We start from the raw sequence: 12,793 nt of genomic DNA, 5'->3' as shown, positions 1-12,793 counted from the left end.
AAAGAAAAACAACTTTGAAAGACCTTAGAATGACCAACCGTGATTGTAGACGACTGAAGAGGAAGCCTCTTGCCTTCCTCCTGAAAGAAGTGTGTCCAACTCAAGGAGATACAAGGAAAGCACACCACTAACGTGCATTCCCAAGTGTTTATCTTTGACAAAAGATGGGGAGTTGATAACGGGTCTTAAGTAGGGAAAATCCACATATTAGGAGAATATTTCCTCTATAAAAATAGTTGTACTTACCAGAACTACATCCCACTTGAAGAGAGGAGAAACATGAGTCCCAAAGGCAGCCAGCATTCAGAGAGGTATGAGATAAGGGGAACCAAAAAATAGGATAACGTGGCCTTGGGAGTAGAAATCATTGTAGGATTAGGGGGTAGAACAGGACCTCATGACTTAGGACACAGAGTGACTCCTATCAAATAACAGGGCTTCCAGCTACCATTGCTGGGTTTTAATAACGGATGTCTCTACAAGCCAGGCATAGCAGAAGATAGGGAGACTAAGGTAAAACCTACAAAGGCAACATAAAAATTAAAGAGAGCTCGAATGTAAACCTCAGAAGGTTTACCCTCTGCAACATGGAGAGAATAAAGAAGGGGTTATAGGCTGCTCCCAACTCAGGCCAGTCTGGCAGTTAAAAATACGAGATTAGAATAAAAGAAAACATTCACAGGCCATCTCACAGTTAATAAAAATACAATTAATTAGCCATAGTATGGGAGATGCAGCCTCATTCATTTTCATTCAGAAATTCATCTGACCCATAAGGTATGGTGACTTATAGGGGCACTGACTCCTCATATATAGTCAAATCAATGGCTCAAGGCTTTGCTTCCTGGACCAGTCAACTCTTAGGGACAGCTTTGTCTGTTAGGGAGAAAAGAAAAACCTAACCTGGCCTACACAGCAGAAACCCAGATGGATATTGCTCTTACCACAAAGGATATAGCCCATGAATTAGGTAATATAATTCAGATTGTAAGAAAAGAAAGGAAGGAAGGAGGGAAGGAAGGGGGGAAGGAAGGAAGGAAGGAAGGAAGGAAGGAAGGAAGGAAGGAAGGAAGGAAGGAAGGAAGGAAGGAAGGGAGGGAGGGAGGGAGGGAGGAAGGAAGGAAGGAAGGAAGGAAGGAAGGAAGGAAGGAAGGAAGGGAGGGAGGGAGGGAGGGAGGGAGGAAGGAAGGAAGGAAGGAAGGAAGGAAGGAAGGAAGGAAGGAAGGAAGGAAGGAAGGAAGGAAGGAAGGAGGGAGGGAGGAAGGGAGGAAGGGAGGGAGGGAAGGAAGGAAGGAAGGAAGGAAGGAAGGAAGGAAGGAAGGAAGGAAGGAAGGAAGGATGAAAGGAAGAAAAGGAAGAAAAAAGAGAAGGAAGGAAGGAGAGAAGAGAAGGAAGAAAGAAAAGGAAGGAAAGAAGAAAAAGAAGGAAGGAGAGAAGGAAAGAAAGAAGGAAGTAAGAAAAGAAAGGAAAGAAGAGAAAGAATAAAGAAAAGAAAGGAAAGAGGGAAGAAAGAAAAGCAAAGAAAGAGAAGGAAGGAAAAGAAAGAAGGAAGGAAGGATAGATGGACAAAGAACAGAATGAATAGATAAATGAATAAATGGATGGATGGATGGATGGATGGATGGATGGATGGATGGATGGATGGATGGAAAGAAATTTAAAACTGAAGCCAAGTCAAAGAACTTGGATAAGGGCAGGTAAACAGAAGAATGGGCAGAAGCTATGCAAACAAGCTGGCATAAAATTAATGCAAACAAAACTAATCACAGAGACAAAATACTGACAAAGGAAAAAAGAGATAAAAGTCTGCAAAAGAAACAAATAGAGGAAAACATAAGTTTAATAATACTAAGTTTAAATGTGAATAGACTAAAAAAGACACCAAAGCAAAATAGAATGGTAGAATGGATGAGAAAACAAAACCCAAATTTTTAAATTTGAAAAATAAAAAGGCTCAATGGAATAAATTCAGTAAATAAGACCTAGAAGGAATCAAACATGGCAGTATCATATTTGATAAACTGAAGGGCAGCAACTCCTTGTATAAGGATATCCTATTTGAGAAAAACTTGGAAAAACTAGGAAGCAGTGAAGCAGAACTGGGTTCTGACCAACATTTCACACCATATGCCAAAATAAGCACCAAATGACTTAAATATAAAAGTACTTATCACAAATTAAAGAAAGAAGTGCTTTCATAAGTATGATTGGGAGAGTTCTTGACCCAATAAGAGATAGATATGATTATAAAAGACAAATTTCAATGTTATAAAATTGAAACTAAACCACTTCAGAAAGTCATCTATGAGCAATGCCTCCCTTTCCTTTCTTCTCATTCTCCTCTGAACTCCCTGCAAACTGGCTTCTCACCTCATCATTCAACTGAAACTGCTCTCTCCAAAGTTAGCAATGATCTTTTAACTGCCAAACTAATGACCTTTTATTAATCCTTATCCTACTTGATCTTTCTGAAAACTTTGGCATTATCAATCGCCTTGTTCTCCTAGATATTTTCATCTCTCTAAGTTTTCTAATACTATTCTGTCCTTGTTCTCCTTTTACCAATCTGATTGGTCCTTCTCAGTCTTCTCTATTGAATATTTATCCAGGATACACTTTCTGAAAAAAAAGTCTCTCCTAAGGATCCATCCAGGGTCATTTTCTCTAATTCTTCTATACTTTTCACTTGGTGATCTCATATTTGCTCATGGATTCAATGATCCCTACGTAGATGATTCCCTAGTCTATTTATCCAGCCCTAATCTCTTTCCTGACCACCAGTTTCACATCTCCAACTGTGTACTGGACATCTCAAATGCAAATATTCCATAGACACCTTAAACTTAACATATTCAAAACCAGACTCATTATCTTTCTTCCCAAACCATTCCCTCCTTCCTACTAACCTATTACTGTCAAGGGCATCACAATCCTCTCAGTCACTCAGGCTGGAAATCTAGGTGTTCTCCCCTGATTCTTTTATATATACCCTCATCCCCAATCTGTTGCTAAATCCTGTTGATTCTACCCACCCTCAACATTTCTTGCATACTTTCCCTTCTCTGACACTGTCTCCACCCTAGCTCAATATCACCTCGCACCTGGAATACTGAAATAGCTTTCTGGTTGGTTTCTTTGCCTGAAGTCTCTCCCCACTCCAGTCAAACCTCCATTCAGCTTTGAAAGTGATATTCCCCTTTTGCAGCAATGCAAGGACATAAAACATTCCCAGAGGACTCTTGAGGCAAAGTACCATCCACATCCAGAGAAAATCAAAGACAGAATGAAGCAGACTATTTTCTCTTGTGTTATGTTTTGTTTTGTTTTGGTTTGGTTTTTCTCATGGTTTCTCTCATTCATTTTAATTCTTTTATGCAACATGATTAATGTGAAGATGTGTTTAATAAGAATATATGTGTAGAACCCATATAAGATTGCATGTGGTCTCGGGGAGGGAGGGGCAGAAAATTTAAGACTAATGGAAGTAATTGTTGAAAATTGAAAAAAAAATAATAAAATTTAAAAAAAAGAAAATGCTCTCCACATTCAGAGAAACATGGAGTCTGAATGTAGATCGAAGTATATATCATTTTCACTTTTTTGTTGTTTTTGTTTTCCTTTTGTTCTGTTTCTTTTTTCATATGACTAATATGGAAATAAGTTTTACATGATTGCACATATATAACATATATCAAATTGCTTACTCTCTTAAGGAGCAGGGAGAGAAGGGAGGGAAGGAGAAAATTTGGAACAAAATTATATGAAAAGTGAATGTTAAAAATTATCTTTACATGTAATGGAAAACAATAAAATACTATTAAAATCCATTGTGCCCAATACCTGAAAAAAAAGTGATGTTCCTATAGGGCAGACTTAGGTGGCTCTCTGTTGCCCCATGAATCAAATGTAAACTCTTTGGGGCTTTTAAAGCCTTTCATAACTTAATTCCTTCCTACTTTTCCAGTCTTGTTTCTGTTCTGACCAGAAACTATAAGAGTACCACCCCTACCCTTCAGATTGATTCTTTTATGAAGACAAACTAGGCCATCTTTTGCCCATTTCTTACCTAGCCCCTAATTACTGAATAAGCATTGCCTCAGACAAACTGAGACCTGGGAAAGACTTTAGCTTAAAAAGACCAAGGTCTCCTACTTCATTCCAGGCCATTGCCAGTTATATTGCCACTAGACTTGGATGATTCTGGAAAAGAAAATAAGGCTGATAACATTGCACAGTTCTGCCTCACTTACATCCAATTCACTTGCAAGTCAAGACATCACCCACTTGACCTCATTCTTTCAGAATGAAAGAACAACCTTACTGCTTCCACATACTCTATAATCCTATAACATTGGCCTCTTCCTAGAACAAGATATTCCATCTCTCAACTCAGTGAATATTCACTGACTATAACCTATACCTGGAAGGCCCTCTTCCCTTATCTCCACCTTCTGGCTTCCCTGGCTTCCTTCAGGTTTCAGCTAACATTCCACCTTTTAGAAGCCTTTCCAGATACCCTTTAATGCCAGTGCCTACCTTCCATTGATTATCTCTTAATTTATCTTGTATACATCTTGTTTACCTATTGAGATCTGCATGTCTCTTTTATTAAATTGTGAGCTCCCCAAGGACATATTTTTTTCCCTTTTTTTATGTCCCCAGAGCTTAGCATAGCGCCTGGCACACAGTAAGTGCTTAATAAATGTTTGTTGACTTGTTGAAAAGCTTTTGCAAAAGCAAATGCTATTAGAATTAACATGGAAACAATTAACTGGGAGAAAAATCTTTACAACAAATCTCTCTGATATAGGTCTGATCTCCAGGATATTTAAGGAACTGATTCAAAAAATAAGAAAAGAAGCATTCCTCAACAAAAACCTAGAACCACAGAATCTAATAGCTGTATAGGATCTCAACAGCTGTCGTTTGTATGCTTTGTCTCTAAACCACACACAAAATAAATCCCCAGACAAGTGGTCATCAAGCCTCTGCTTGATGACTTTTAAGAAAGGGGACCCACCACTTTCTGGAGCAAGTCATTCCACCTTTGGATAGTTCTAACTAGTAGGCATCAAACCTAACGTGTCTTCCTTGCAATTTCTATCCGCTCATCTTTTTTTCCCAGGTTTCCAGTTTTTTCAATTGGACCTCATATGTCATGAATTACAAACTTTTTACTATCTTGTTTGACCTCCTTGGGACACTACCCAGTTTGGCCTTAATCTTTATTAAACCCTGGTGCCCAGAAATGAACACAATACTCTAGATGAAAGATGACAAGGGAAAATATAGTGGAATTATCAACTCCCGTTCCTGAAAACTCTGCCCCTCTTAACTCAACCCAAGTTTTCATTCACTTTTTTTTGCTGCCATATCACAATTACCAATGAAATTGAGTCTGAAGTTCACTGAAACCCCTAGATCCTTTTCAGAACAGTTCAGGGCATGTATCCATGCTCTCCTCCATCTTATATTTGTAGAACTGGGTTTTTTTATACTCAGATTAAAGATGTTACATTTATTCCTACTTAATCTCATCTTTTTGTATCCAATCCACTGTACTAACCTGTCAAGATCCTTCTCAGTCCTATCAATAGCCATACTTCCTAGAATTGTGTCAAGTGTAAATTTAATGAGCATGACATCTATGCCTTTATTCAAGTCATTGATAAAAATGTTAGCACAGGGTCAAGTCCAGAAAAACAATCAGATGATATGAACAAGCAGTTTTCAAAAGATAAAATGCAAGCTATCAACAATTATAAGAAAAAATATTTCAAATCACTAATAAGAAAAGAAATGTAGATTAAAAACAACTCTGAGTTCAAACCTCATACTCATCAGATTGGTCCAAATGACAGAAGAAGAAAATGTCCGTGGTTGGAGGGGCTATGCAAAGAAAGACAGTGTTTGTTGAATACTGAATTGGTAACTTCTTAGAAAGTAATTTTAACTGTATCCCCAAAAGTCATTAAACTGTGCATATCCTTTAATCCAGTGATCTATGGCATGTCTACTCAAGAAGTCTATAATAAGACCAATATCTACCAGACTTCCTTTGCCCCAGCTAGGCTAGACTGTTGATTAGTTGGTTGGTATAGTTTCTTAAATAAATAAAAAGAGTAAAAGATCATGGGCTATGGAATCAGAGGCTCTGGCTCCACCATACACTACCATCTATAGAACTTAAGCAAGACTCAGCCCATATGTTTCAGCTCCCTCATCTATAAAATGAGAGGGATGGACTAGAAGATCCCTTCTAAGGTCCCTTCCCACTTTAAATCTCTGAATGTGACATGATTTTAATTCTACTAGAGTACATGACAAGGAAACCCATCTCTTGAATAAAAGTACTTGACTTTAAACAGAGATTTTTGTGAAAGACTAGCAGACTTGTAGATTTTTAGAAGAAAAACTATTAACAAAGTTGCACTCTTCCTTAAAATCAATTTACCAAACCTCATTTTCCACTGGGAAATTAATACCAAAAATGTCCACAATAAAAAAGTGGAATCCTCAAGAATAATAAGGGAGTTCTGGATCATAATTTTAATGTTCGATTTTGCTGGGTTCTAAGAAAACCATTTCTTCATTGAACACTGGGCAAAAACAAAAAAAAAAAGTCATAGACTGGGCCAAATCCTCAAATAAAATGAAATTTCTTATTTCCAGCTGACACTGATGGCAGGGCCATTCACAACAATGAGTTAGAAAAAAAAAGTCTCCACTAGGAAGCAGAGGAAACCCAGAGTTGTTTATGTAGATTTCAGAAAGCTAACAGATTTATTCATTTCCTTTTAAATTTTTCTGGCACCAGTCAGGCTGATTTTTACAATGAGGAGACAAGAAGCCATTGTGTTCTCCTCTTTTCTCTCCTAGTGTAGTTAATTTAGCACAAGGACAGCAGTTGCAAGAAATGTGGTTGTTGCCTAGCAATCTGATATCCATACCGAGATTCATTTTATTACATGAGGGTTTGTTGTTCCTAGGGAGGAAAAAATATATTTAATAACTATTAATACAGAAAAGCCATGCCCTTTTGAACTGATGAGAACAATCTAAATGGGGACATCAGCACCTTTAGCATAATATATTAGTTTGAAAACAACAAAAGAAACACTGGATTGGCCTCTCTCCCTGGGGGAAAAACCAAGGACATTTTCCCAGTCCATCTCCTCTCATGCCTACTGACAAAAAGTACTGAATTAAATCCTGTAATATCTCAATGGATAGACAACTGAAACTATTAGGAAACCGATTACCTCGGAGTCCCTTTAGAGGGCTCTGAGCTCTGGTAGAAATGAAATTCACATACTCTGATCCTCAACTACTATGACCAGTTAACTCTGCCTCAGCAAACACTATTAAAAGCCAGGAATGGAGGCTGGGTATTTGTTTAAGTTAAAGATTCAGTAATCACACAGAACTATAAAACTACTCTTCCGCTGGTGCCTTCTGTCATTAACTTCAGAAAATCTCTAAGATAACAGGAGATATATATAATGGCATTGTATTTCCTGCCTTCCCAGTAGGTGGAGGGGGGAGGGAAGGGAGGGGGAGAGAATCTGGAACTGAAAATAAAAATTTTAAAAGAACATAATATTAGACACAGTATGGAGTTGTGGGTTGAATTGCTGGCTTTGGAGTCAAGACAACCTAGGTTCAAATACCCACTGTACGGACGCTGGTCAAATTAATTTTTCAGTATTCTAGGCATCTCTCTAAGACTCCAACAGAGAAGATGCTGACTTGCAATAGTAAAAAGTGTTTTCTCATCTGGAAAGTCCTTATATTAATGAAATCACAGATCCTACCCCCATTCCTCCAAGTCAGTGGTCGTAATATGAGATCTATGAGCTTGTGTTGTTTTTTTAAAACTATTTCAATATAATTGATTTCCTTTGTAATCCTATGTATTTTACTTTATACATTTAAAAACATTTCTAAGGTGTGCATACTCTTCACTAGATTTCTTGGGGGATCCGTCACACACACACGCACCCACACAACTTTGACAGGCAGTTTTGGAAAAGCGTCTCCTCTATAGCAATGAATACACCTGTATCCAAGGTCATATCAGAGGAATTATCTAGAGACGCTTCTCCCTGAGCCCCACTAAAAGGAGGTATCTAAACAAGGAACTTAAAAGCAGGATATTTGCGTTCCTACCTAACTCAAATACCGAACAGACCAGCCCCAACTGGATAAAGTGGAAAAGTTTTGTATAGCGTGTGTATTTGTAGAGCAGTTACTATTTACTCAGAAGCTTAGGGAGGTCTAGCCTGAGCAGGAAGGGAGAGGGGAAGGCAAAGAGTTTGGTGGGGTATGACTGGCAAACCGGCAGGCTGCAACTACGATGGGATGGAGTCCCTCTCCCGAGAAGGTGTGAGCCCCGGCGCTGTGCCCCCAGGGCAGCCTCTGCCTCACCTTTCTGCCTCAGGTACTGGATCTGGTGCCTCTGGCTCTGCCTCTCCAGCAGCTCCTGCAGGACGCGGCCGCCCAGGAAGGCGTCGGAGCCGCCGGAAGCCTCGGTGGAACTGTCCACGCTGTCTTGTCGGCCCCCGCGCCCCCTGCCCCAGCTGCTCCCCAACCCATCGTCCTCCTCCGGGCAGCTGTACAGCTCGGTGAGCAAGCCGCTCACCAGGGACGCCGTGCGACTCGACCTCCCCTGCGGGGGCGGACACAACTCGGGATCCTCCTCCCCCTCGGTGCTGTCCTTGTCTCCGCTCGTTCTCCCCGCCCGTAGTAACTGCGCCCCCCTGGACAGAGGCTCCCGGGAGAGTGTGGAAGTTTTCTCCTCCTCCTTTTCTTCATCCCGTCTCCTTCCCTGCTCCCGCACCCCTGCCCCGCCGATTTCAATTCCCGAGAGCTCCTGGTCCTTGGGGTCTAGAGGAGAAGCCGTCATGTCCCCGGGGCGTCCGCGTGCTTTCCCTTTTCCCTTGGAGATCTTGCCCCGGCTCCTGCAGCTCCCCTGGCCCATGCAGCTCTCAGTGCTCCTGCGGACCGGACAGTTCCGGGTCGAGCAGATGGCACATCCCCCGGCTGGGGGAGCTCTAAGCGTCCACTAGCTCGGAATCCCTGAAGTGACCGCCTCTCGGTCAGCAAAGGTAGCCGCCCTCCTTAGTCCAGGCGCGGAGGAGGAGTAGGAGCTCTCCACGCCACCCGGTTACCTGACGTTGCACCTGCTCTGGTGAGGCAAGACTGACGAGCAAAGGCTTTCCAACTGGCAGGAAGGCAAGAAACTGAACGTGGCAGGAACAGGATGGAGAAAAAACTTAACACAGGGACCGGATTGGAGACCAGGTGTAAATCACCTCCACCTTTACGAGGCACTTGATTTCAATGAAAGATGGCTCAGCGGCAAAATATAATACCAGGAGTAATTGAAAGGTTTAAAACTAAGTCAGTAAATAAGAGCTGACCCGGACCTTTTCTTCAGAATACATTCCCAGATGCTTCTCACCTTTCCACGAGAAAGAAAAAAGTGTAGGACCTGAAATATCTGTAAAGCTTCTTAGTTTGACAACAACCTTCCTAAAACTTTAAAGACATACAAGTAACCAGGGATCACAGGGCCACATTGTATCACTATAATGTTTCCCCTTTTCCAAACAAATGATCCTTTTCTTCCCACACTAAGATCTATAACATATAATACTAATGGTTAGCATTACTTAAAAAGATACTGAAATTGATAACTTTTAACCTCAAAATTGGCAGGATAAATGCTGAAGGCTTAGATCCTTAATTTGCAACTGAAAGTGACTCTTTCTTTAAATTTTGGCCTTGGAAGGCTCAAAATTTAAAGTGAAACTAGCCCTCACTGGGATTTAGTTCCCTTATATGTGGACTGGAAGTGATCATACTTTAGTCACCTCCTAAAGATCATCCTTGTAAGGGAAGGGGGAAAAACAACTCAGGGTCAAAAGAATTGAGGAGCATCACTCTTCTTATCATTGTACCATCCACCCCAAGAAGGAGGTCCTAGTACTTCTTTCATCCTAATTCTTCCCCCATACAGCTTTATAAAAAAAAATTATCCTTTTTATCTTTAGCTTTTTCTCTAGTCTCAGTTGTTTCTTTGGTACTTTCAACACCATTTTTAAAAATATTTTATTGATAACTTTTATTTTATATCTTCATTTCTAAATATACCCCTTCCCTGATATCCCTGCTTTACTGTAGGATATGTATGTGCATGGGTTGTCTAAATATAAAGACAGGGCTACCAGATTTCATGGATAGCTATCAGCTGAGATTTGATCTCTCCTTCAGTTTCTAAGAGATGTTTGCCACCCTTAATCTATCTCTAGGCTAGAGGCATGAGTTTGGGTTCAAAAAGAAAGTCATTTTTCAAGTCACTCTTAAGGGGGAGAGTATCTCTTAGTTAACACTCCCAGTTTAGTCTCTTACAAGCAAACATCGGTTACCCCAAAGAACAAGATGAATAGTAAGTAAACTCATTTATCCAAGTCAAACTGCAAACAGAAATCAGAAACATTTTACAGTTTAAGATGCCCAAGAATACACAAGAATAAATGAGCTCTTCTGCAGGGCGTAAGAGAGAAAATTTATCTCACCCAGGGGAGGTCCATTCTCAGCCATTTCTAGAGTTGCAAGAGGGGAAGGAACATGATTCCCCATAAGACAATTTCTCATACATGTCTAAGGCTCCCAGAGCTTCATCATTCAAGCTACACCCTATCTCTTAGACTCCATATTGCTCTATCTCTCTGTCTCTATCTTTGTCTTTTCCTCTCCCTCTGTATTTCTCTCTCCCTCCCTGCTTCTCTCTCTTTCTCTGTCTCTGTCTCTGTCTCTGTCTCTCTGTCTCTGTCTCTGTCTCTCTGTCTCTGTCTCTCTCTCTGTCTCTCTGTCTCTCTCTCTGTCTCTCTGTCTCTCTCTCTGTCTCTCTCTCTCTGTCTCTCTCTCTCTCTCTGTCTCTCTCTCTCTGTCTCTCTCTCTCTCTCTCTCTCTCTCTCTCTCTCTCTCTCTCTCTCTCTCTCTCTCTCTCTCTCCATCTCATGATTGTGCCTCTTTGAGGTCCTGTCTTTGCAATTAACTGAAGTAAGCTCAAGATCCTCTCACTCAGGAGTCATGTCTCACTACCAGACTATCATCATCAGGATCTACAAAGGAATAAATTTAAAGTAGAGAAGAAAGGGACAAATAAAAAGGTTAGAAAGAATAAGATGTCTCTTATATAAATTGTTTAAAACAGAGGTTATTAGCATATGATCCTGTGGGTAAAATTGTCAATGCTTCAATAAACCATAACCAGAAACCTAAAACCAAGATCAGAACCCAAACCTGAATAACATAAATTTAGGAACAATGATGGTTTTCTAAGTTCACCAGCAAAGGAGTCTCAACCACATGGATGCCCAAAAGGAAAAAAGGACAAAAAGTTTTGATTTGGGCAGGAAGTAAATTGGATATGGAGTACCTCTGGATTGGAAAAGACTCTTGATAGAAGCTTGTAGGGTAGGAATAGTGGATATGGTATCTTTAAATTGGACATGCCCTGTTTCTGGGCTAGTATGAGTTAACCACATAATATGGTGGTCAAATGAAAGTGTTATTTACTGCATTCTAACCTGGTCAGACCACACCTGGGGTATTATGTCTGATTTACAGAAGGATTTTTGGAAGGACAAACTGTTCCTCTATTGATGGAACTGTGAACTGGTTCAGCTATTCTGGAAAGCAATTTGGAACTATGCCCCAAAAGTCATTAAACTGTACATACCTTTTGACCCAGTGATACCATTCATTACTAGGCCTATGCCAAAAGATATCAAAGAAAGAGGGAAAGGACCTATGAAAAATATTAATAACAGCAATTTTTGTAGTGACAAAGAATTGGAAACTAAGGAAATGCCCATAAACTTGAGAATGGCTGAATAATTTATGAATATAAATATAATGGACTACTATGATGCCTTAAAAATTGATGACAAGGATAGCTGCAGAGATAATAGCTAGGATTTATATAGCATTTTAAATTTTGTAAAACACTTTACAAATGGTAATTCATTTCATCTTCATAGTAATCCTAGAAGGTAGGTGCTATTATTTTCCCCATTTTATACATAGAGAAACTGAGGCACAGAGAGATTTAATGACTTGCACAAGATCACACAACTAGTAAGTACCTCAGGCAGAATTTAAACTCAGGACTTCTGGTTCTAATTTCCACATTCTATCCACTGTACCACCTAGTTGACTCAATGGAAACTGGAAAAAACATGAGTTGTTGCAGAGTGAAGTAATCAGAAATAGGAAAATAATGCATACTATAGCAACTTCAAAAAAATTTTAAAATAATGAGTCAGTATTTCAGAAGACCAATGATAATGTGCCTCTCCTGTCAGAGAGGCAATGGACTTGGTACAGGATGAAACATTTCTGGACATAGCCAATGTGACAATATATTTTGCTTGACTGTGCAAGGTTTTTTCTCTTTTTTCCAAATGAAGTGAAAAGGTAAGAGAAAAAGAAAATAAGTATTTGTTAGTTGAAAAAAAATTTTTGAAAAAGGGCAAACTGTCATACCCAGAAGATAGTAAAGAGCCCAGAATTGGTAATATACAAGGATATTAAAGGTAGTAGAGTTGTTTAGTCTGGAGAAAAGGAGACAGAGGAACTGTCCTCAAGTACTTAAAAAGACTTGAAGAGTGACCAGACTTCGCCAAACATCTGCTCAATAAACATTTATGAAGTTTTGTGTGTGTGTCTATATATATATATGTATATGTACATATAAAATACTTATTATATAATATAGCTAACT

The 12,793-nt window shown here is 39.7% G+C and overlaps 1 protein-coding gene across 2 annotated transcripts in view; it reads right to left on the bottom strand.

Moving 5' to 3' along the window:
* TBC1D30 (TBC1 domain family member 30) overlaps window positions 1–9,114 on the bottom strand; it is a 110,557-nt gene extending 101,443 nt beyond the window's left edge. For both annotated transcript variants that reach the window (XM_072655274.1, XM_072655273.1), the window contains exon 1: window positions 8,428–9,114. In XM_072655274.1, coding sequence (XP_072511375.1) covers window positions 8,428–8,980 — 553 coding nt within the window. In that variant the 5' untranslated portion in view covers window positions 8,981–9,114. The remainder of the gene's footprint in view (window positions 1–8,427) is intronic.
* Between the last annotated feature and the right edge of the window lie 3,679 nt (window positions 9,115–12,793).

Source organism: Notamacropus eugenii, chromosome 3 (genome assembly GCF_028372415.1).
Source record: "Notamacropus eugenii isolate mMacEug1 chromosome 3, mMacEug1.pri_v2, whole genome shotgun sequence".
NCBI lineage: Eukaryota > Metazoa > Chordata > Mammalia > Diprotodontia > Macropodidae > Notamacropus > Notamacropus eugenii.
This window is presented reverse-complemented; position numbering and strand designations above follow the sequence as displayed.